The sequence below is a fragment of the Halichoerus grypus genome, chromosome 9 (genome assembly GCF_964656455.1).
Source record: "Halichoerus grypus chromosome 9, mHalGry1.hap1.1, whole genome shotgun sequence".
NCBI classification, from domain to species: Eukaryota; Metazoa; Chordata; class Mammalia; order Carnivora; family Phocidae; genus Halichoerus; species Halichoerus grypus.
This window is the reverse complement of record NC_135720.1, coordinates 49,452,351-49,478,601: the sequence shown is the minus strand read 5'-3', so window position 1 is coordinate 49,478,601 and position 26,251 is coordinate 49,452,351. Positions and strand designations below refer to the sequence as shown.

At 35.5% G+C, this 26,251-nt stretch overlaps 1 protein-coding gene across 5 annotated transcripts in view; it reads right to left on the bottom strand.

Moving 5' to 3' along the window:
- The window catches only part of REV3L (REV3 like, DNA directed polymerase zeta catalytic subunit), a 179,791-nt gene that overhangs the window by 81,711 nt on the left and 71,829 nt on the right, over positions 1-26,251 (bottom strand). For 4 of the 5 annotated variants that reach the window (XR_013441149.1, XM_078054859.1, XM_078054860.1 and 1 more), the window contains 8 exons: positions 23,015-23,109; positions 22,346-22,450; positions 21,110-21,194; positions 20,874-21,025; positions 14,891-15,010; positions 11,456-11,693; positions 5,629-5,771; positions 187-4,342 (listed from right to left, as the gene is read on the bottom strand). Coding sequence is in view for 4 of the 5 variants with exons in the window: in XM_078054859.1 (XP_077910985.1) it covers positions 187-4,342; positions 5,629-5,771; positions 11,456-11,693; positions 14,891-15,010; positions 20,874-21,025; positions 21,110-21,194; positions 22,346-22,450; positions 23,015-23,109 (5,094 nt within the window). In the remaining variant the exon portion in view is untranslated. The remainder of the gene's footprint in view (positions 1-186; positions 4,343-5,628; positions 5,772-11,455; positions 11,694-14,890; positions 15,011-20,873; positions 21,026-21,109; positions 21,195-22,345; positions 22,451-23,014; positions 23,110-26,251) is intronic. The other variant, XM_036105337.2, reaches the window with a different exon arrangement.

The following is a 26,251-nucleotide window of genomic DNA, read 5'->3' as shown; positions in this document are numbered from 1 at the left end:
CAAGGTGCAATCAATCATCCAGCTAGTTTGTGAATTTTCTCAGAAGTCCATAATTATGAACCACTTTTACAACGATTTACTTATAAATACAGTATATTACAGCCAGAAAACTAGCAGTCATGTACTAATGTTACATTCATTATAATTATTCAGAGTGACTCAAGGGGAAAAAATAATTCTGATTACCTGGGCTTTTCTGGTACATCAGAAGGATTACTGCAAAATGGTTCCTGGTAAATAGTTTCTGAAAGGTCATGATCCAATAAAGTTGCCATAATTTCTTCCCTACTTGGTGGGGACATAAGTGGTTTCAGAATGTGAGCAGTTCGAGGGGTGAAACTGCCGTTTTTAGATTGTGAGGGAGAGCTGGTAGACCTTGGTGAACTATCAGGAGTTGGTGTCAATATATCATTGTTTCTTGAAACATACAATTCTAAATCTTCAGAGGCTGCATCCAGAAGTTCACCATCAGGGGAGGACAGTATTGTAGTAAAAGAGGTATTGACTGAGTCAAGAGACTGTTGCATCTCTTTTCTGGTATGACCTTGAATCCAGTCTGAAGTGCCTGGCTGTGAGAGGCTAAGAAACACTTCTTTGCTTACTGAACTCCTATTCAATCTGGATTTTTCATTTAGACAGTCCTCTGCCTGCTGGACACAGAAAGAATCCATTATTGAATTAGAGCGAGTTGTTAGAGGATGAAAGCTACTTTTCCACTGGTTGTGGCGATGATTCTCATTGCTATCTATGGATGACTTCTCAAATAGTTCAGGACTTAGAGTTTTAGATCTAATCCACGAGGCTGAGTCTGAGGCATGATGTTTGTCTTCATCACACTTCTGGTTATCATGACTTAAAAACTCATTTTTTTCTATAGTTTGTCCTGGGAAAAGATCCTGAACTGCATCACTTAGGAATTTCTGAGGCAAATTCTGATCAGCTGGGACAAACTGACTTCCAGAATAAAAGCTACAAAATCCAGTTTGACCTATTGTATTAATATCAAAATTATAATTATGTTCAGGAGACAAGCTATCTTCAAGCGAGTAACAACTCTCAAAACCTGGATCTGAAAAAAAGACGGGACTGTCATCTGATAGAGAGTTATCCAACTGGCCAGAGTTTTGTAAATTTAGAGAGTCTACTTCAAGAAGTTTGGGAATTTTTTCTTTAGGTTTTGTACTTCTGGGAGTTCGAGGTTTTCTTGAAGATGTTACTGATCGTGTTCGTTTAATCGTTTTGTTTTGTTCAAGGGAACCAGAAATATTTTTGTTTGGTTGATGTTTATTAGATAATGGGTCTTGCATAATATTTGCATTTTGTGCTTTCTGCTGTCTTTTCTGTAACAATTCTTTTAGAACTGCCAGTCCAGACTGGCCTTCACCAAATGCTGAAGGTGTTGACACATTTCGACTTTTACATTGAGAAAGTGCTTTGGTTTGTGAAATTGCTTCTGACAACGACCTCTGTTTTACCCTTTCAGGTTTAAAATTTGACATATCTAAAATAAAACCCCTTTGTTTTTGCTCCCATGCTATTTGTTTGATTGGACTTCTCAAGGAAGTTACAAAGCAATTATTAGGCATTTGGCTTTCCTCTGAAGCTGCATTTCCTGGAGAACAAGTTTCGCTGTGCTTTGACTGTTCTGCCATGCACACAATCTGCTGCTGACTGTCTTTGCAATGCAAAAAATTAGGGGCATACGCCTGGTCTGGCTTTGATTCTAAAGAATTACGATATTCATTTAACCTTCCGATAGATGACAAATAGTTTTTTTGTGTATTTGCATTCTCTTCTGTCTTTGGAGACATTATACCCGAAGATATCTGTGTATTCTGTGCTACCTGAGACAAATGGTTGGAAAGATCAAATATATTTTTTTGAATCAAGGATGATTCCTTTAGAGTAAACATAGCATTTTGGTTATGAGACCTCTGAACATTAATTTTTGAGATTCCAGGTCCCAAAGAACTACAAACAACTGATGAATGCAAATCATCTCGTGAGCTGGGTAATGTTTGCATATCTACAGGCTTCTTGCTTTCTAAAAAAGAAGGAAAGCAACCAGGTAAATTCTGTTGTGCATGAATTCCGGTGGGCAAGGGAGCAGAAAGGGGATGATCTATAGCACAGCCCATTAGTGACACATCTTTCTGTTTAAAAAGTAATTGAGAGCCTCCAGAACTATTTGAAGTCTCAGACACATTCTGATGTTTCAGCACAAACTTAACTTCAGCACTAGACTGAGATTTTACTTTTTCATCTTTAGTTGTTATATGCTTTCTTGACATAACTTTCTCATTTGTTTTTTGTTTCTGTTTTGCTCTCTGTTTCTTTTTTCCATCATCTACTTTATTTGTCTGATTTCGTTTGTTCCTTTTCTTAGTAACTACAGAGGGATTAACAAGCTTGGTTTTCGATTTCTTAACCTGCGCTCTTGCTCGACTATTTTTTTCCATACGGGAATTAACAGTCTTGTTATTACATGCATTAGAACCCTTAAAAAGCACTGCTTCTTTATCTGCAGCCATCATCTCTTCAGCTCTTGGATCTGTGGGAGACCAGCAGCGAGGGGGAGAAGAATTTATGGGACTTGTGCTTCTCTCAGAAAGAAAACCTAGTTTAGACATAACATCACTATAATTCAAGTCACAGTCTTCGGTTTCAGCATTGTAAGATGGCGAGGGAGGAGACAGGATAGCATGTGACCGTTTTCGCCTGAAAGACAAAGTTCTTTTAATATTTTCACTATTTGTCCTTTGTTGCTTACCAGTTTTTTTCTTAGCAGACTTATGTTTTGATTTTCTTCTGTGACTTTTCTTTGGTGTTAGTGGATAAATGGGATATTTGGTTGCAGGGGAGTCAGGAACTTTTGGCCAAAAATCCTTCAAAGGTGCAAGCTTTTTATATAGTTCCATTTTTTCCTCTGTCAATATAACTTGTTTTTCTTTAGAGTCTATTTTTCCTAGCTTCACAAGCATATTTTTTCTCCCTCTAAATCTATTAATAATAATATACTTTATGATGACAGGGGGTAGCTTTTTAGACATTTTTCTTCGTTTTCGAGATTTGAGAGTTCCATCTAAACTTTCACCAATTTCCATGGGATGAGGTAGGCTAATTTTTGAGTTGTGTGTTACAAAACTTGACTCACTATCTTCAGTCTCATAATTTACCTTGCGTTTGGCTCTAAGTGTATATTTATTTCCAAACAATCCAAAGGACTGCTCAGTTTCTAAGGTTCCATCTCCAAAGTGACAGTCTATGAAACTGTCTGCGGGTGTTTTATTTTCAAAAGCTCCGCGGGTGACTTTAATTAAATCACTGGCCAATACGTTATCCTTCTCAGGATTACTATTACAAGGATTATTTTGTATACAATTATCTTTTGTGGATACAGTCTCACTAGTTTTGGTAGAAGTCTCTTGATGACCTATAAGCTTCTTTTTATTCATTTTTAACCGGGACTGTTTACTGCTGGGTTGTAGTTTGTATGTGACAGGAGAGAGTTTCTGTGGTCTGAGACAGTTGGAAAGAACAACACTGGGAAAAAACATATAATGTGCTGCTTGCTGGCTGAGGCTTGGCTTTTCTGTTTTATGTTCTTGAAACTCTTCATATCTAATTTTAAGTTTATTTAGCCCACTTTCATCAGCAATGCTATCAAGAGAATGTACCATAGTTCTATTCTCTCCTGTGCATGAGAGCAATTCACAATTTTCAGTTAAGGATGAAGGGAATAAACTATTTAGAGCTGTGCTGTTTCCTTTTTCATTTCCTTCAGAGGATAATTTATTTTTTGAATGACTTAGGTCAGAAAAGTTGAAAGAATTTTTGCCCAATGTATTTTCACTACTATGACGGTTCATGTGTATAAAAGGGGCATCCTTATCAATTTTTCTAATATTTGTATACTTTCTACTTGGTACTTGTCTTGTAACAGTTGGAATATCTTCTTCATAATCAAAAATACTACTTTCACAGGAAGATACTGGGAGGGTATCTTTCTTACTTTCTTTATGAGAGTTTTCTGAATGGACAGAATTGCTCAAAGATCCAGGGTATTTCATAGAGTAAGTGCTTTCATTGGTAAAAGAAGCAACTGAATGATCTAGACATTTTTCTATGTTGTTTGGCTGTGGAAGTTCCTCAATTAAATCTTCCTTCTTCAAAACATGGGAAGAAAGGGCACTTGTGTGTTTACACTGAAAGGTAATCTTAGCAGAAGATGGGGGTTCTAATGTAGCAGCATCTTTGTGAAAGATGGAAGGTTTTACTGATAGCTTGCTTGTTGCAATCAGAGAAGAGTGGGTCCTAGAATTTTCGTTGTTCAATGGATTGTCTGAAATCGGGAAAAAAAGAATTTATTTCACTTCCATGCTTTTCATTTTTAAAATATTTTTCCATACTATCACCATGAAAGAAACTATATGAAATTAAGTTTCTATGCTTAAAATGATTATCTCAAAAGGTCATTCCTATCATTAAGATAATAACTCAATCTAAGTAATCAGGAAGTCAGTTATACTTGATTATTAGTCATTATTTTAAACACATATTCCTTTGGTCAGAAATAAATTATATTAGGGGTGCCTAGGTGGCTCAGTTGGTTGAGCATCTGACTCTCGATTTTAGCTCAGGTCATGAAACCTGCTTGAGATTCTCTCCCTCTCCCTCTTCACCTCCCCCGGCTCATGTTCTCGCTCTCTCAAAAAAAAAAAAAAAATTAAAAAAAAAATTAGATTAATATTCAGTGCCTTTGTGGTGAATAGGGAAAAAACGGTCACCTTGAAAATTTTTCATAAAACAATATGCTTCTTTGTATTATCACTTCAAATAAGCTGAGCATATTTTTTCTCAAGTTTTTTTTGGTTTTTAAGATTTTTTAAAGATTTTATTTATTTATTTGACTGAGAGAGACACAGTGAGAGAGGGAACACAAGCAGGGGGAGTGGGAGAGGGAGAAACAGGCTTCCTGCGGAACAGGGAGCCCGATGTGGGGCTCGATCCCAGGACGCTGAGATCATGACCTGAGCCAAAGGCAGACGCCTAATGACTGAGCCACCCAGGCGCCCATTTTCTCAAGTTTTTATTTAAATTCGATTAACATCTGAACATATTTCTTATAGTTTCTTATGCTACTTAAATGTTAACATGATTAAAGTTTATGAAGTTTTAAATCAGTGATTTACAAATGTCATCCTCTTAGAAATGAGAAATAAGCATATATCCACATTCTTTCAAAAGAAAAAATCTTAGAGAAGGACAAAACATAATAGATAGTATTGTCAAAGCCTCACACTCAGCCAATTTTATATGTGTGATTACAGTTTTATTTTTATTTTTTTAAGATTTTATTTATTCATTTGAGACACAGAGATACAGAGAGAGAGAGAGAGAAAGCATGAGCAGGGAGAGAGGCAGAGGGAGAGGGAGAAGCAGGCTCCTCGCTGAGCCAGGAGCCCGATGCGGGGCTCGATCCCAGGACCCTGGGGTCATGACCTGAGCCGAAGGCAGACGCTTAACCATCTGAGCCACCCAGGAGCCCCTGTGTGATTACAGTTTTAAAATCAAATACATTTTTAGCTGCTAAATCATGAAATGCTCTCAGTATATTAGTTTACTTACCACTATTTTCATCTGCAGTTCCATCTAACTGAGGTATAGAAAGATTGGCTAGAAGCAAACTGTTATTACTCCATTCCATTTCTTCTTCTGAAGATGAATCATCTTCTTCAGTTGAGCTTCTATGGGTATTTCTACACAGTGATCTACAGAATATTAAGATTCACTAGTGAGTATGATCATAGAAAAAAGCATGTCAGATTAGTAAAATCTGCTTAATCTGATGATATAATAGTAAACCGAAAAGATCTGAAAATTATAGCCTTAGAAAAGCAGATTTATTTTGCTTTAGTATCATGTCCTATAAAAAGTTACTGCAGATAAACTTAAAATCCTTTTCATGTGAGCTAGAGAACACCATCATTCCTGTATCCAAAGCTCCACAATATCCTGGACTACCATATCTAATCATATTCTTCCTTATATTCTCCCCCTCATCCTATTATTAGATATAGATAACAGCTGGGGTGAGAACCCATTAACTTCTAAAAAGGTGGCATCCCGGCATATTTTAAGAAGTCTCCACAAATATACAATCTCTACATTGTGAACGAAAAACAAACAAAAAGGTAAGCAAGGGGGTACTCAGGTCAGGCTGAAACAAGAAACAGGGATAGAGGGGCTAGGAAGTGGCACAGGTTTTGAGTCAATCCCAGCACTGGCTCTAAAGCAGGTTACTAAAGAATTCAGATGGACTGTGAAGTCCAGATAATCTCTTCAGGATTCATCTCTTACCGATTTAAATCTTTTCACTAGGTCCCAGCTTGATACTTTCCTTTCTACCCATACCTAAGCTTTTCTTTCTCTTGTCTCAAAAATTTGAAAATGTCCCTTAATTATACGTACAACAGTTTCTACATTAATGCTTTACCAAATCACAATTTGTACTAAAATCATTGTCTTAAGAGCTGAAAGAATTATTAGAGGTCATCTAGTCCAATTTTCTACTCAATGCAAAAACCTTATTTTTAACAGATGACAAAATCTCCACTTTTACATTCTCAGTGTAAGGGGCTTGCTGTTTCACAGGTTAATCTTTCCTATTATTAATTGTTAGTGATTTTCTTCCTCTATTACACAGAATTTTCCAAATTCCATTCATTATTCCTGCTTTTGTCCTGTGTTGCTATATGCAGCCTATGCTATTTTCCACATAACTCTAAAATATTTGAAGGCATTTATAATCTGTCCCATAATTCCTCTCTAGTTAGACCAAACATTATCTATTCTTCCTCCTGTTCTTTAAAAGTGACAGTGTTGGGAATGCAAGCTAGTGCAGCCACTCTGGAAAACAGCATGGAGGTTCCTCAAAAAGTTGAAAATAGAGCTACCCTATGACCCAGCAATTGCACTCCTAGGGATTTACCCCAAAGATACAAATGTAGTGATCCCAAGGAGCACCTGCACCCCAATGTTTATAGCAGCAATGTCCACAATAGCCAAACTATGGAAAGAGCCCAGATGTCCACTGATAAATGAATGGATAAAGAAGATGTGGTATATATATACACAATGCAATACTACTCAGCCATCAAAAAAAAAAAAAAAAAGAAATCTTGCCATTTGCAATGAAGTGGATCAAACTAGAGGGTATTATGCTAAGCAAAATAAGTCAATCAGAGAAAGGCAATTACCATATGATCTCACTCTAAGTGGAATTTAAGAAACAAAACAGAGGATCATAGGGGAAGGGAGGGAAAAATAAAACAAAATGAAATCAAAGAGGGAGACAAACCATAAGAGACTCTTAACCACAGGAAATTAAGGGTTGCTGGAGGGGAAGGGGGCTGAGGGGATGGAGTAAATGAGTGATGGACATTAAGGAGGGCACGTGATGTAATGAGCACTGGGTATTACATAAGACTGATAAATCACTGACATCTACCTCTGAAACCAATAATATGTTAATTAAATTTAAATTAAAAAAATAAAAATAAAAAAATAAATAAAAGTGACAATGTTCACAGATCCTTCCTTTTCTTCCTCTTCTTTCCCTTTCCTGTCCTTTCTCAGGATTCTTAAAATATGGTACTCAGGGCAGAATATAACATCCACATACAATTGAAGAACTCCTTTTCTAGACACTATACTTCTATTTTTCAATCTCTCTCTAATGTGCATTTATGAAATATTTAGCTTTGTTTTCCCAAGGTTGACTTGGGCGTGGTTTTCACAGAATTGGTCCAGTCAATGAAATACAAGCATTCATTAATTGTGGGACAAACCATGACTATGATTTTAAACAGGCTGACACTACTGATAACAAGTAGATAGTGACTTTATAAGAATTTTATATATTTGAATGTGTATCTACTTAATACAGGTATAAAAGTATAAATAGCTAAATAAGATATCATCTAAGAAACTGTAGAAAAAATGCTAATGATACACTAAAGGTAAAATCAAAGAAATACCAAAATAAAACAATCAAGAAAGAGAAAAACAAATGGAAATAAAAGTGAAATGCCACAAGATCAAATAGAAATATCAAGTAGTCAACACGTTGCTAAAATATGAAAGAAGCAATCCAATTTATTACAGCAAGACTTAAATACATCAAGTAAATACTGTAATTATTTTATTAATAAAATCCAAAATCTGTTAGAATAATAAATGTTACCCTAGGTACAGCTGGTAGCTAATAATTAAAATCACTATTTTGGCAACCATACAACACTACAGACTTATTGTGCTTTTTTTTTTTTTTTAAAGATTTTATTTATTTGCTAGAGAGAGAGAGCATAGGCGAGAGAGTGAGCGAGAGCACAAGCAGGGGGAGCGGCAGGCAGAGGGAGAAGCAGGCTCCCCGCTGAGCAAGGAGCCTGATGTGGGACTCGATCCCAGGACCCCGGGATCATGACCTGAGCCGAAGGCAGCCGCTTAACCGACTGAGCCACCCAGGTGTCCCTATTGTGCTCTTAATAAAGTAAAATCAGGGCTTTCCCACAGAAATTGTTAAGCCCACAGTGAGCTGAAGGTCTATCGAGTCTGTATTTATAAAGCTGACTGACTGAACCTAAACATATGACTATATACTTCATCTAGATACAGCCCTTGCATGTGTCTATATACTTTATTAGGCATCACCTATTTAGTTTTGAGGCATTTTTGGATCTATATTCTGTCATCCAAAGAATTATCAATCTCTAATATTTGTGACAATCTCAATCCAATCTAGCATACTTGGCATTTAAGCATTTATGTTGTTTTTTAAATGCAAAGTCATGTAAGTTCTTGTGAACCCACCTAATTGGTCACTACTGCCATGTATTCTCCTTATCTACAAGGATGTTACGTAAGACTTTACCAAATGTGTGGTTGAAATTAAGACTCAATATGATTATAACATTCCCCTAAATAACCATATTTAAAAAGGATATAAAGACTGTAGAGCATGACTTGAACACATGAAGGTTCCTGATACTCTCTGCTTCCCTGTCCAAGTGCCCATGTTTACCTAATAATCATAATTATTACCCCTATTATAAAGGAGAACTAGAGGCAAGGAGGAGACCAGTTAAAAAGTGAATCATAGTGTTCCAGATAAATGATAATGAAGGCCCAAACTAGGACATTACCTTGGGAGGGAGGGGGGTGGAAGAATAGAATGGCAAAGGAGGGCAAGTCAAATACAACACTGAAGTTGCAAACTTCCAGATGTTGGGGAGAATTATTATTACAGAAATAAGAACAGAGAAACAAGAACAAAGCCATTTTATAGGTTGATGTGGTTGAGGCATTTCCCAGTAGGATATTTCATGGAAAGATTTATAAAGTTTATATTAAAAAATTGAAAAACTTATAGAAGAGCTATAAAAATTTGTCTTTGACCTCACTTTTTTTTTTTTTTTTTAAACAGATAGGAAATACTGACAAAAGACATTTTATGACATTGTTGAGGGTCAAATCTATCAGGAAATCAAATACCGATTCTGTCTGGACCAGGTAGCATTAGTTCTTCAAAGGTCAAGGGCTGAGTCTTTGAATGATTTATCACTGTCACAGCAAAGGGAACTGAGTACATGAAGCTAGGAAAAGTATGAAATAATATTTTGCAGGTCTGGATTCTCCACCCATAGGATGAAAATGGAATTCTATGAGGGAGCATACTGTGAAAATATCGAAGAAAGGGTTCTGATGTATAATCAGATAACAAGAGAATTTCAAACAAAGAGTTCAGAAGTTTTAGTATTGTCTACATAAGTTTAAAGGAGAGGCATACTCAGTGTTTCAGGCTCAAAGGACTCATCTTTTTCTACACACAGAACATATAACTCAAACCAATTAGTCTCACAAGAAACTGATCTGGAAAACCACAGTGCCATCTTATTCATTTAGCTTGAGAAATGAACCAGAATACCAGTCTCTGTTTCTGAGACTCTTTTATTTATTTACTTTTAATATTTAACTCCTTCAGTCTAATCACACCTAAAGGCTATTTCTTGTCTTCAAGCTGACTCTGTAACTGTTGCTGTAACCCATATAACTCTCAGGGGGCATTCTTTTTCCTCAAGTTCACAGGTAAGGAGGCACTTCTACTTTGCCCCACTTACTAGCCACACATATTAATACTATATTTATAATTTCTAAGTTAGGTTTATGGGGGTAGAAGAAACTGGAGGAAGGTGGTCAAAGGGTACAAACTTACAGTTATAAGATAAATACTAGGGATGTAATGTACAACATGGCGACTATAGTTACCACTCCTGTAGGATTTTTTTTTTTTTTTAAAGATTTTTATTTATTTATTCATGAGAGACAGAGAGAGAGAGAGACAGAGGCAGAGGGAGAAGCAGGCTCCCCGCGGAGCAGGGAGCCCGACGCGGGACTCGATCCCAGGACCCCGGGGTCACGACCTGAGCCGAAGGCAGACGCTTAACCGACTGAGCCACCCAGGCGTCCTGGATTTTTTTTTTTTTAAAGATTTTATTTATTTATTTGAGAGAGAGCAAGAGGGAGTGCAGGAGCATGAGCAGGGGGAAAGGGAGAAGGAGAAGCAAGGCTCCCCACTGAGTAGGGAACCCCACGTGGGGTTTGATCCCAGGACTCTGAGATCATGACCTGAGCCGAAGGCAGAGCTTAACCGACTGAGCCACCCAGGCGCCCCATCACTCCTGTAGGATTAAAGAGGAAAGTTGTTAGAGTGAATCCTGAGAGTTCTCATTACAAGAAGAAACCTTTTTTTCCTTTTTTCCCCTCCATTTCTTTTTATTTTATCTATATGTGATGATAAATGTTAACCAAACTTATTTGTGGTAGTCATTTCATAATATACGTACGGTCAAACCTTTATGCTGTACAACTGAAACTCCTATAGTGATATAGGTCAATTATATCTCAATAAAACTCGAAAAAAAAAACCACTTAGGTTTAATCTTTTAATAAAACTGGAAAAAAACACCTAGGTTTAATCTTTTTGAATGTAGCAAAATCTTACTCTGCTTAGAATATGAAGTTTATGCCACATGAAAAACAAAGCACTACTTTAAAGGGATTTAAAAGAAGACTATTTATTTTTTAAGATTTTATTTATTTATTTGACAGAAAGATAGACAGCATAAGTAGGCAGAGTAGCAGGCAGAGGGAGAGGGAGAAGCAGGCTCTCCGCTGAGCAGGGAGCCAGACGCGGGGCTCGATCCCAGGACCCCAGGATCATGACCTGAGCCAAAGGCAGCCGCTTAACCGACTGAGCCACCCAGGTGCCCCAAAAGAAGACTAGTTTATAAAGTGTTTATATTATGAATAATAGTAAAAAATAATTTCTAATTAAAGAATAGTGATAAATGACAACAGGAAATTATTAAAGTAACTGAAATAACTAAAAAGTTACCTCTTTTTGGCACAAGGTTCTTCAATATTGCTGTCCCATCTCTGAGACATCACCAAACTAAGCTCCATTTCTTCTTTTTCAATCTGTGGTTCATTTTCTTCATCGTCACTATTTTGGTGATTTTTAGTGTTTCCAAAGAAATGACATGGTGATGGCATCCTATTTCTTCCCCCCTGATATCCATCATTTTCCAAACCAGCAAGAAGATGTACCAGAGCCTCGTCAGGACTACTGTCCACTATAAAACAAGTGAAGCATCACTAACAAATAACTTTTCTAAATAATTCAACAATTCAGATCAGTTACAAAACAACAAAATCACAGATGCTGGCACATACTGAAAAAATACAGCTCATGCAAAGACTTCTGTGTTGATGTAGCTCTTTTATCAAAGTGTGATGATCCTTGGACTCTTTGCATTGTAATGATTTTGTGTCCTCATTAAAAAGAAGATTCCCAGAACCCATCTTCCATCTTTTGAATCAGAACTTCTGAGTTAGGGCCCAGGAAGATGCATTTTGACAAGCTGTCCAAGCTCTTACTGCACAATTAAGCTTGAGGAGCACTAAACCAAATAGGGTCACCAGAGTTCAAAACAAAATCAAAATACGTAATAAATATATGAATGAATGCTAAGGAAGAAGTGCCTTAAAAACAATACATGTGAGCACGTTATTCTCACTTAAGTTTCATTTAGCTCATAGGACAGTTAAATGAAACCTGTGGTTGAAAAACACAAGAGAGCTTGAAAGTGGTCAATGACATTACTTAAAAAACCTTGAAGACTACAGTGAGATGCCACTTCATATGCACTATGCTTGCCAAATCAAGACAAGTAATAAGTATTGGAAAGGAAGTGGAAGAAATTAGAACCTTCCTATATTGCCAGTCAGACTGTAAAATGGTGCAGCAGCTTTGGAAAAAAGTTTGATGGTTCACTGAAATGTTAAATATAGTTACCATATGACACAGCAGTTCCACTCCTGGTATATAACCAAGATAACTAAAAACATACGTCCACACAAAAACCTATACATGAATAACCACAGCAGTATCATTCGTAATGGCCAAAAATGTGGAAACAACTCACATAGCCATCATCTGAAGAATGGATAAATGAATTATGGTATATCCATATGAGGGAATATTATTCAGTAGTGAAAAGGAATGAAATACTGATACATGCTACAACTTGAATGAACCTTGAAAACATTATGCTAAGTGAAAGAAGCCACAAACAAAAGGTTTTATGATTCCATTTATATGAAATGACCCAAACAGGTAAATCCAGTAAAAAAGAGAATAGATTAGTGGTTTCCAAGAGCTGAGAGGAGGGAAGAATGAAGAGTGACTGCTAATGGCTATGGGGTTGCTTTTTAGGGTGATAAAAATGTCCTGGAATTAGACAGTGGTAATGGTTGCATAACTCTGTGAACAAGACAAAAATCACTGAACTGGGGGTGCCTGGGTGGATCAGTTGGTTAAGCATCTACCTTCGGCTAAGGTCATGATCTCGGGGTCCTAGGATCGAGCCCCATGTCGGGTTCCCCGTTCAGTGGGGAGTCTGCTTCTCCTTCTGCCCCTCCTCCCCATTTGTGCTCTCTCTCTCAAATAAATAAATAAAAATCTTTTAAAAAATCACTGAACCATACACATTAGAAGGTAAATTTTCTGGTATGTGAAATATCTCAATAAAAGGTATTATTAAAAAAGGGGGGGTTGTGCCTGGGTGGCTCAGTCGGTTAAACATCTGACTCGGTTTTGGCTCAGGTCATGATTTCAGGGTCATGAGACTGAGCTCAGCAGGGAGTCTGCTTGAGATTCTCTCTCTTCCTCTCCTCCTTCTGCCCACCCCCCATGCATGCGCTCTCATTCTCTCTCTCTCAAATAATAAATCTTAAATAACAAATAATAAATAAATCTTAAAAAAAAAAAACCACGAAGATGGAGGTTTGTTCTAATACACAACTTTTTTCTCTGTAAAATGAGATAATGCACTCCCTATTTACTAAAACATCAGGTTTCATGTTTTCTTCATTCACATTAAAGAAATTGGTTCAATTATACTACCAAATATAAAGGCAAAAATAAAGATGTTGCTTAAAAGAGCCATTTTGGCAAAAATGTCTCTCTTATTTTAAAGATTTTATTTATTTTGACAGAGAGAGTGAGTACAAGAAGGGGGAGCAGCAGGCAGAGGGAGAGGGAGAAGCAGGCTCCCTGCTCAGTAGGGGTGTGGGGCTCGATCCCAGGACCTTGAGATCATGACCTGAGCTGAAGGCAGATGCTTACCTGCCTGAGCCACCCAGGCGCCCCCAAAAATCTTTTCTTAAACCTAGAATTGCAGTTCATTTTTCCTCATTCTTAAAAAAAAAAAGATTAATATTAGGCAAATGAATTATAGATATTTGACTTTCAGATCTTGGACTAACATTGAGATTGCATTTTTGCAACCTTAGGCAAGGTGGAATTTATCTACTGATGATATATTCTATTTGCCTCATGTAATGAAATAAGGATATGTCTCTCTCAGTCTCTTTTTCAATTCCTTCATTTTCTCTATGTTCCTCTCTTTCAGCTGCTTATTTTTTTCTCTGGATCATTTCTTTCTGCATATGCCATTCATTTATAAAGGAAAAAAAGTTTTCTACTCCTGTCTCAAATATTCTTGATCTATGACTGTGTACAATACTTTTGGTATTGTTCCTAGTCAATTTGTGTTCCATTCAAATGAAAATGAAGATAACAGACAGAGGACACTGTAGAAAGCTGGGAACACATTTGATACAATAAGAATGAAAAAACAGAAAGTTCGCAAAGAAACATAAAATCACTAAACCAAGCAATAAAAGAGGCATGAAACTCAATGACATCTCACTTTTTGCAATGAAATTTTAAATAAATTTCTGAAAAACATGTCAGTAATTTAGACTATATTAATGAAATGAAATCTAGCAAACGGCTTATGACGCTAATGAAAATGCGTTTAGGGAGATGCAAAAACACGCAGAAATAAAGGTCATAGTCTACCCAAACAAAAATTAATGCCTTAAAAATAACTGTTCAGAGAAATTTCTGATACTCACCAAGAAAGAATTATGGTATTTTATTAATGTACTCAACTTTGGAAAACTTTAACTCAAAATGAATGCATTTTCCCCCCTAAACCAATATGGTCTTCCTCCAACCAAAGTGAAGTTAAAAAAAAAAAAAAGCAGAAGAATTATTTTCTGTCACAACTGTTTTTTAGAAAAAGCTGTGTAAAAAACAAAAAACAAAGCTACTTCATTTAATTCAAGGCTTCATTTTATACTTACAGTAAGGATTTATTGAACATGCAACATTAACCTTTTCAAACCAAAGGAAAAATACCCCCTCACATAACACACTTTCATTGATTAACATACTGAAATTTATGGTAGAACTGTTACTTACAGAAAACTGGTGACTCACTCAGTCTTTGGGTCAAAGGCTGAAAAGTCTGACTATTTTCCATGAGGTTCAAAATTGCTTCTTCATTAATAAGAGCTTCCTCCACGTTGTGTGTAGTGTGACCTTAAGATGACAAAGAATACAAAAACATTAAAGCAACAGCTTAAATCTAAAATTTACTGTTTAAAATTTGTGTAAATTAGGAAGCATGACGATGCAAACCTATTTAAAATTTTGAAGTGTTAGTGATATATGTTAAATAAAAACATAATAAAATTTAGTAAAAGCCACAGTAATATCTAACCAGTTACATGGAGTAATTAAAAAAGGGAAAAAAAATACCAAAACCCAGGGGTGCCTGGGTGGTGCAGTCAGTTAAGCCTCTGACTCTTGGTTTCGGCTCAGGTCATAGCCTCAGGGTCGTAAGATGGAGACCCACATTGGGCTCCATGCTCAACGAGGAGTCCGCTTAAGATTTTTCTCTCCCTCTCCCTTTGCCCCTCCCCCCCCGCTTGTGCTTACGTGTGCACAATACACTCTCTCTCAAATAAATCTTTTAAAAAATTTTTAAAAATTAAAAAAAAAAACCCCAAACGCCTCAGTCTGTGAATCACTAAATATTTATAATCTCTTTAGCCTTGTACAGTTATATTACTCTAATTAAATTAAAATATACACAGGGAAAAGAGTAATTCCTTTATTCTCTATGGCTTAAAAATTACAAATTAATTTTACATTTCTCAGCTTTCAACTCATCATCTAAAAATTTGTTCTTCAACATGTGATTTTAATAAGCCTAATTTGAACCGCTGGATTAAATAATCTTAAGAATAAAGATAAAATGAGTCTCATAATCTAGTGAAAGGGAGAGAGAGAGAGAGAGACAGTAAAAAGCAAATAGCAGCAGGAAATAGCAGAAAAGGGAAGGCAGTTAGAGCTAATTGGAAAACAGTTCTCCTCCCCCCACTCATGCACTTTCTCTCTCATATAAGTAAAATCTTTTTATTTTTTTATTTTTAAAGATTTTATTTATTTGACACACACAGAAAGAGAGCACAAGCAAGGGGAGCGGCAGAGGGAGAGGGAGAAGCAGGCTCTGCTGAGCAGCCCGATGCGGGGCTCGATCCGAGGACCCTGGGATCATGACCTGAGCCAAAGGCAGCCACTCAACTGACTGAGCCACCCAGGCGCCCCTCTCATATAAGTAAAATCTTAAACAAACAAACAAACAAAAAAATAGAAATCTTGAGTGGTGCCTGGGTGGCTCAGTCAGTTGGACAACCAACTCTTGGTTTCCACTTGGGTGGTGATCTCAGGGTTGTGAGACTGGACCCTGCTTGGACTTCACGCTCAGTGCAGAGTCTGCTTGAGATTCTTTCCCCCTTCCTCTCCCTCTTGCTACGCCCCTCCCCCTGCTCCTGCATGTGCGCTCTCTCTCAAATAAATAAATAAATAAAATCTTTTAAAAAAGGAAATAGTAATCTTGAGTAGACCTGTAACAATTATGGAAATTAAATTAGTAGTTTAAAATCCCCTCTCTCTATTTTCCATGCCCCAACACAAAATTCACCTACAAGAAACTATGCAGTCTGGATGTCTTTATAGATGAGATCTATCAAATCTCCAAGAAATAGATTATACAAATCTAATAAAAATTGTTTTTTTTTCATTGAAATATAGTTGACATACAATGTTATATTAGTTTTGGTTGTACAACATAGTGATTTGACAATTCTATATATTATTAAAATTCTTGAAGAGTTCAAAAAGAAAGAAAACTCCACAACTCAATGGGGCAAAGTATGGCTCTTTCTCAATTATTAAAAACAAAAAGAATAAATTCCAAACACAGTATTAGTAAAGTAGATATAGCAATGCTTTAAAAAAATACCACATTGTGACAAAGAGGATTTCTTTCAGGAGTACACAGATAGTTTAACATTTGAAAATAAAAATCATTTTAATGTAACTATATTATCAGAGTAAAAGGAAAAAAATGTGATCATTTCAATAAATTCAGAAAAGAACATGTGGTAAAATTTAACTTATTATCCATTCATGATTTAAAAAAACTAAACTTCATAGCAAGCAAGCAATAGGAGAGATCTTAATCTAATTAAAGTTATCTGCCAACATCCTGTAGTAAATTTCATATGTAATAATAAAATATAGAAGCAATCTTTTCAAAGCCAGGAAAAAGACCATTATTTCTACTTAACATTATCTGTGCCTTAAAAAATTTTTTTCTTTTAAAGTATGAAGATGGGTAAAGAAATAAAATTGTTATTTACAGATGAGGACTCCATACACAAAGCAGTGCCTTAAAAAATTTTTTTCTTTTAAAGTATGAAGATGGGTAAAGAAATAAAATTGTTATTTACAGATGAGGACTCCATACACAAAAAGTCCAACAGAAAAGACATAAACTATTAGTGCTAATAAAAGTTGCTGTATATAAGATTGATATACAAAGGTCAGTGAAGTTCCTATATACTAGGAATTAGAAGATATAATTTTTCAAAGATAAACTTACAATTGCAACAATTATAAGGCACCTGAGAGTATATCTAAGATATCAAATTTTACAAAGAAAATGGCAAAACTCTATTGAAAGATATGAAAGAAGACCAAGTAAAATGAGAAATACATCCTATTCATAGATGAGATGATCTGGCTTTATTAAAGATGAAAAATGTTCCTAAATCAGCCTATAAATTCAATAAACTCCCAGCAAAATCTGAACAGGGTACTTTCCAGAAATGAACCATCTGATCCTAAAATTAATATGGAGAGTTTCTTTAAAAGATCAAGACTAGACAATTTTGTAGTTGAACAAGGTAAGATCTGCCCCTGATACATATATCAATACTTATAAATCAACAGTAATTACAACAGTATATTAACATAGGGGAACATAACTGAGGTGGAATAATTCAGTGGAAAAAAAATTTTGCAGTAAATATGTTGGAACTAGCTATTTACCTTCAGAAAAATATGGGGTGCTTGGGTGGCTCAGGTGGTTAAGTGTCTGGCTCTTGATTTCAGCTCAAGTCATGATATTGAGCCCCAATTCTCTTTCTCCCTCTACCCTCCCTCTCTTATAAAGAGAGACATAATTAGATCCTTACTATATATAGAAGTAAAATTTCAGATAAGTACTTATAAGACCTAAATGTGAAAAACCAAACTCTAAGCACACATAAGCTGTAGGGATGAAAACTTGCATTACATCACGATAGGGAAGGACCCAAAAGAAAATGAGCCAAGAGCATGAATAAGCAATTCTCAGATAAAGACACACAAATGCTCAAACTTATTAGTAATCAGGAAATGCAAATTAAACTAAGGAGATACCATTTCAAAGAATCAGAATGGCAAAAAATTTTTACACTGATACTATCGAATGTCATTGAAGATGTACGGAAATATAAGCTCTAGTACACTGTGGGATTATACACTTAAGTACGATCATTTTATATTATTACTACTAAAATGTGATATTTTTATTATTAACATACTTCAAAACCTGAAAAATGGAGCTCTAAAAATAATAGGGCTTATGGGGGGGGAAAAGGTTAAGGCAAAATTTATGCAGCTTTGTAACCAGAACACTAATAAAATCAATAATTGGTACCTGAGGAGATAACTCAGTCAGGCAGGCAGCCAGTGTGGCTGGAGGCTGTCATAGTGGATATTAAAATGCACAGGAAATAACAGTATGGAAATGCTGGATACATTTTGATTAGAATGCAGCTGGCAGATGCTAAGACAAAGCAAATGCAAGCAGAACTCTGAGCCAGTAGGTTGCCGATGAGGTGAGCTCAGGAGACCTCAGGTGCAACCTGCCATGAGTCAGAGATGTCACAATGCTGGGATGCAACTCTTAGGGAGGAAGCCCTGGGTCTAACGATGCTCATTTGGAATTGTAGTTAAATATAGTCAAAAGAGCCTCTGCCGCTAATGCAGCAGTGTAAAGGAGGATTTCCATTTCTGCTGAAAGCTGTAATCCTACTCCTGCTATTCTGGCTCTCCTTGCCTAGAAAAATTGCATATGAAACAATGTGACTTTGGAGTAAAACTTTTTTTTAAGATTTTATTTATTTGACAGAGAGACAGACAGCGAGAGCGGGAACAGAAGCAGGAGGAGTGGGAAAGGGAGAAGCAGGCTTCCCCCTGAGCAGGGAGCCCAATGCGGGGCTGGATCCCAGGAACCTGGGATCATGATCTGAGCCGAAGGCAGACGCTTAACAACTGAGCCATCCAGGCGCCCCTGGAATAAAACTTTCATTATTCTTTTATTTACTAATCGTGTATAATCTAACTACCTTACAGAAACCCTGTTAGAACAGATGCTGTCTAGGTAGAGTACTTATACCCTAAGACCTGGCAAATTATACTTCTATATGTTTTCTGTGGAGAAACTCTTGCCACAAGATGACAAAAATAACACTATTAATAACAGTTAAAAAGTGAAAACCATCTAATAGTTGTAGAAAAGCAGATAAACGTGTTTAGTCTTACAAAGGAACACTATTCAGCAGCTAAAATGAGTGAACTAGAGACATGTATGAACAAGGATAGATTTCAAAATTATAATGTTGACATAAAAGATACTCAACATCATTAGTAATGAGGGAAAGGATAATTAAAACTATAATGAAATGCCATTTCACACACACTAGGATGGCTATATAAAAAAGACAAATAACAAGTGTTCATGAGGATGCAGGGTCACTGGAACCTTCACATAATGCTGGTGGAAATGTAAAACAGTATAGTCACTTTGGAAAACAGTATTGTAGTTTATTAAAAAGTTAAATGCAAGTTTACCAAATGACCCAGCAATTCCATTCTTGGTGTCTCTCAAGAAAAATGCAAATATACATCTACACAAAGACTTACATATAAGTGTTCATAGCAGCATTATTTTTAAGAGCCAAAAAAGTGAAAACAACTCGAATATCCATCAACTGATGAATGAATTAACAAAATATGGTAATATCCATAAAATGCAATACTATCTGGTAATAAAATTAAACAAATTGAAATACTGGTAGATACTACAATATGGATGAACTGGAAATATTATGCTAAATGAAAGAAGACATAAAAGATCACATATTGTGTAATTTCATTTATATGCTATATCTAGAAAAGGCAAATCTTGAAAGTGGATTAGTGATTACTTAGGGTTGGAGGTGGGAACAGATGTGACTGCAAATGGACACAAGGAATCCTCTGAAGTGAAAGAAATGTTCTAAAATTGAATTATGGGGATGTTTGCACAACTCTATAAATTTACTAAATCACTGAATTGTACACTTAAAGATTTTTTATTTATTTATCAGAGAGAGAGAGAGAGAGAGAGAGCACAAGCAGGGGGGAGTGGCAGGCAGAGCAGGCAGAGGGAGAAGCAGGCTCCCCACTGAGCAAGTAGCCGGGTTCGGGACTCAATCCCAGGAACCTGGAATCACGACCTGAGCAGAAGGCAGACACCTAAACTACTGAGCCACCCAGGCATCCCTGAATTGTACACTTAAAATGAGTGTGCTTTATGTTATACAAATTATACCTTAATTAGTTAATTAATTAATTTAAAAGTAGGCTCCACACCCAGCATGGAGCCCAACGTGGAGCTGGAACTCACAACCCAAAGATCAAGACCTAAGCTGAGATCAAGAGTCAGATGCTTAACTGACTGAGCCACCCAGGTGCCTCCTCAATTACATTATATCAAGTAGAACACCATTTATGTAAAATTTAAAACCTAAAATAGCAGTATATATTATGGACATACGTACATAAGAAAATATAAAATCATATGGTAACAATTTACAACAACTTTAGAATAGTGTTTACCTCTAGAAATGAAGAAAAGGTAAAGGAATGGGAGAAACTTAGCTAAGTCAACCAAATACTAATCTCAGTGCTAGATATACTGATGTCTATTTTAGTATTTTCTGTATACTTGCAAAACAAACCTCACCTTTGCTCAACTCTTTATCTTTGTGGACTTCTACCATATTAGCTGGCGTACACTGAAGAATATCAGGAGACAGAACTTCAGAGTGCAATGTTAACTCAGCAGAGAACTCCTGAGATCCATCGCTGTAGTCCACTGATCCTGATAATGTTCTGCTTAATTAAAACATATCCTTTATAACACACTAGATAACAAAGCAATAAAATTAGTTCTGAGATCTATAATAAATAACCACTTACACAGAGAAATCATTCTGTTTGAGAATTTCCTGAAGTCTCTTCTGAAAAATTTTTTCATTTTCTGTTGCTGGCACAAACCTGCGATCTTTGAATTTTAAAAGTGCATTAAAACATGTAGATAATGAATGAAATATTTTCCTTTCTCTTAGAGTAGCTTTTAAAATGGTAACAATTTCCTATCTTTCTCTTGACACATATAATACCACCTAAAAGTAGTCCTATTATTAAATCAAACAAAAGAGAAACAGTTGTTACTGAAGCTATAAAATTAAGCACTTAAAGTCAGTTCAAGATTAAGTTCTATAATTATAACTTAAATCTAAAACAAAAACATTGTTCTCTACCTATAAATGTATCACACACTCTGAACCTAGAAATTTCCCCCTTATAAAATATTTCTATCTTAGAAGGCATTCAAAATTTATCATAGCATTTTTAGTGTCCAAGACATAATAAAAATTTTAATTGGACTTCAATGTATACTTACTACTGTATTTCAAATATATTTACCTTCTGAATTATGTCTTTTTATTCTTTTACATATGTCTTTAATTCTTTTAGTTTTATTTAAAATTTTTTATTGTATCCATGGCATTTATTTAAGCCCTCAAATTCTTTTTTATTCTTTTACATATGTCTTTAATTCTTTTAGTTTTATTTAACATTTTTTATTGTATCCATGGCATTTATTTAAGCCCTCAAATTCTGTAGCAGTATTTAGTAATACATAAAATGAGTATTTTCTTCAGAGCTGTACAAGATGATCAAAGTGGGAATTTATAAGGACATACCCAGTAAATAGTTTAAGGGCAGTATTTCAAAGCTTACATTTTCAAAGCTTAATGAACAAAATACAGTGTTTCTAAGTTGGGACTCTTATCTTCTGTGAGTATTCTAGCTCATTTGGAAATACAAAAGCCTAGAACATACTAGAAAATAAAAAAGGAGCTAAGAGGTGGGACAAGAAGACAAGGTAAGGTGAAAAACCAAGGACAATGAAGATGCCAATTTCTATGGGGATAAGGGGTGTGGGTGGAGGGAGAGAACAATGAGTGACACTTTGGAGGTAAAGAATTACAGTTCAGAGCAATGACAATAGGAAAAAACTAGAACATTTAAAGGTAATTTGAAAAATAAAATTTAACGTCAAGGTAAAAACTCAATGGCTTAAACTTTTCTATTAGAATATTTAGTGTAAAAAAAAAAAAAATCACCAGAGTACTATTAGATTTATACCTTGTGATTCGGGTTGGCTAATTTGAGAAGTTTCATTTCTGTTTCTTCGCCGTTGCTTTTCATCTTCCCATATGGCCTGCAGACCAGGGTTTCCACCAATTTGAGCTATAATCACAACAATACTTCAATACAACAAGGATCAAAGTGAAAAATACTTGCTCAGAAAAAGAAATCCAAAATTAAAAAAAAAAAAATACTGCCTTAAAAAAAATTACCTGTTTTGTGTAATAAAATGACCAAACATTCCCAATCTACATTATTACATTATTCCTTTTTTAGTTTTCTTCCTACTGGCTCCCAAAAACCCAGCAAATGAATAAGATTTAAACATGTGATGACAGCTAATACACCTAAGAGTCCCCTCCCTGGTATATAACCTGAAAATTAAAAAATTAAAAGGCAGAGTATATGAAATTCTTTTATGATGGCTAATGTATTTAGTGTCTTACTTTAGGCTCATGTCTATGCAAACATACTTACATGAATGAAAGTATTAATGAAAAAATAATGACCATCTCATCAGAGGTACAGAAGAAATCTTCGTAACATTTTGCATCCTCCTTCTGTAACATGTTACTTCCCTACTAATGTTTTCTTCCCTATTTTTTCCACTCTACTTTGGTCATTAAATTTTAAAATAAAAACACGTATTAATAATTGTGTATATACCTTCAATGTCCAGCCGATTTAAGATATCAGCAGCTACAGCATCCACTTCTAATTCACATGTACTCTGTGGTTCAACACCTTCCAGTATTAAAGAGCTGTATTAAGAAGATATCAAAAAATATAATAATCAGGGGGTGCCTGGCTGGCTCAGTCGGTAAAGCATGCAACTCTTGATCTTGGGGCTGTGAGTTCAAGCCCCACAATGGGCAGAGATTACTTAAAAAATAAATAACATTTAAAATATATATATCACATAAAAGAAAATTTTCTGAAGACTTTTCTTATATAATTTTTCATGTTTAGTGATATTATAGTAAGTCACAATTATTTATGACACACTTGATACTGTGTGTGTACATATAAAGAAATAAAAAACAGGAAGAGAAAAATATAAAACCTATTGTACTGACAACTCTATTGAGATCCTTTTTCAGTATATTTTATATATTTTGGTTCATTATATTTTATATATAAGGAATGTACAATGCTTTAGCATGTGGGTCATATCCAGGGTAGAATGGGATTAGATAACAGAGGACAACAGAGGGATACAGAAACCATATATATTTGTAATGACTTGCCCAGAGGCATCTTGCTCTGTAATCATAGATGGTTGTAAAAAATGAGGACAAAATATGCAACAAGAGATAAGGGGAAGTAAGCATACTGAAAAGTGGGCAAATAATACTGTTCTCCCTGTCCTCAACTACTGCTGAGCCGAGGAACACTTTAAAAGTCTTCATAACTACAGAACTGAGAAACTATATGAGTTCAACAGTGGGATCATAGCTAAGAAAAGTGGTGATACCACAAGGCATTAATTCTTTTTTTTTTTTTTTTAAAGATTTTATTTATTTATTTGACAGAGAGAGACACAGCGAGAGAGGGAACACAAGCAGGGGGAGTGGGAGAGGGAGAAGCAGGCTTCCCGCAGAGCAGGGAGCCCGATGCGGGGCTCGATCCCAGGACCCTGGGATCATGACCTGAGCCGAAGGCAGACGCTTAACGACTGAGCCACCCAGGCGCCCCGACAAGGCATTAATTCTTATGACAACTTCAGAGGGTTGTTCCCCACTAATGTTCTTTTACTCAAAAGCATTTTTTTTTTCATCAGAGCTGGATTAGGAAGACACCACATAACTGTCCCTGTTTGATAAAATGAACGTACAACATCTAATGTGGATACCAGTTTGCTCATTCCAAAATTTAGATCTTCTACAAATATGGACCCCAAATGAAAAGGAGAACTTTTACTAGAAAGTGGGTGATGGCAGATTTCATTAACATTTTTAGTTGAAAGGTTTTTTTTTTATATTTTAAGAGAAACATATTAGCAAAACCTAATTTTCCACTGTCTATTCCTAAGGAAATCCCTATATGTGTATACATATACGTGTAGATACAAAACACATACATATATCATTTTCCATTGATAGAGAAGGGACATATTAGCCAACCTATCAAAATATATCCCTTTTACTTTCAGAAAAAAATAATTATCAATGTAACTTGCCTTTTTTATTCATATAATTTAATAAAATCAGTTTTGCCATGAATTGAAATAGTAGATAAAATAGTTTTTGGTCAACAGTTTTCTTTTACCAAAAAGTTTCACAATTTTTGCAAGAATTATACTGTAAATTTCAAGCGTGAATTTTCCAGGAGTAGCATATTTGTGATAAAAGATAGGAAGAATAACATAAAAAAAAATGCAATCTCATAGTAAAAATTTACAACTATTTCTTGCCCTTATTACAAAACTACTTTAGACATTCAGAACAGGAGGTGTTCCTAGGGAAAGAAGTACTTTTCACAATTAAAAATTTGTTTCCAGTAGATAGAAAAACCGTAAGTAAAAAATTTGAGTGAGCAAAACATGTAAACCATTCATTATAGTCATGAAAAGTAGATAAGCTATAGGATAGTAACTAGAAAATTGTGCCTCTCTGAACATTTCTGTTTCTAGCTTAACACAACAGACCTACTAATTAGAATCACTGAGGGTGGAGCTCAAACATCTATAATTTTAAAAGTCTCTTCAGATCAATTGATGGGCAGCCAGGGTTGAGATTACTGCAGTAGACTTGACTTTTGTGGATTCAACACTCTGGCAAAGGACCCTGAAGGTCCATGATATGTGGTAATTTACAATGAGTTAACAAGTAGGGTTAGCAGAACTGCTAACTCAGCACTCTCATCTCTTACGAGGTTGCTGCTATTTGTCATGGTCCTTATAATAATGTTTGTGAGGGAATATAAAACATTGGTTAAAAAAAAAAAAAAAAAAGGTACCCAGCAAGAAGGTGATAACAACACTGGGGACGGAAATGAGACTAATAAAATCTAAGAGTATTAATCCATGACAACATTTTTTGACATTATGCTATTTGTACTTGGTGAAACAATGGATTCTCGTGTTAATTACAATATAAGCATCCCCAGAATAAAAAAATGTGGGATAATCTGAGACAAAAATATATAGCTATCCTATATTTATTATAAATTCTAACTCTGAGTACCTCGTCTAATTTCACTAGTTTGCCTATTCGTATCGTTGCTCATAATTTGTCAGTTGTTAAGAATAAAATGGGCTCCCCAAAAACAGTCTAAGTTGCAATCTTTTCATTATATATGGTTTCCCCAAACTTACTTCTAACCAGTAAAGCTTTACTATGACCTAACTAGAAAGATGGTTGCTTATAAACGGATTTCAAATACTAATAAATTCTGTTCTTATTTGATCAAGCAAAACACAAGTTATTAAATATGGAACTTTGAAAACTAAAGGCTCTAGTGAATAGGTAAAGTCCTTGGATCAAATTGATGTGCTCCAATTTCAGAAAGATAGAGGAATGGTATCACAGGCATAAAAAAATGAAGGCAGCAAGTAGCTTCTTGGTCACTTCGCTCTGGACTGATTAGAACTTGAATTTGATGTGGTAAATAATATTTTGTCTAAACTTAATACCATTTCAACATGATTAAAAAACAATTCTGCTGTACCTGAGAGGAACCAACAAGTACACATGTATGCATATGAACATGTGTGTGCACGTTTATCAAAAAGTCCTAACACTTGTTAAGGTCAATCAAGAGGTAAGGCAAGTCACTGTGCATATCACTTTGAAGTCCTCGAAGTTTCGTTCTGGTACAATTATTTCTGTCATAAAACAATGTATTTCTATCATTATTTAGTGAAATTCTTTCTTAAATTTAGCTATTAAAAGTCCAAGTAGG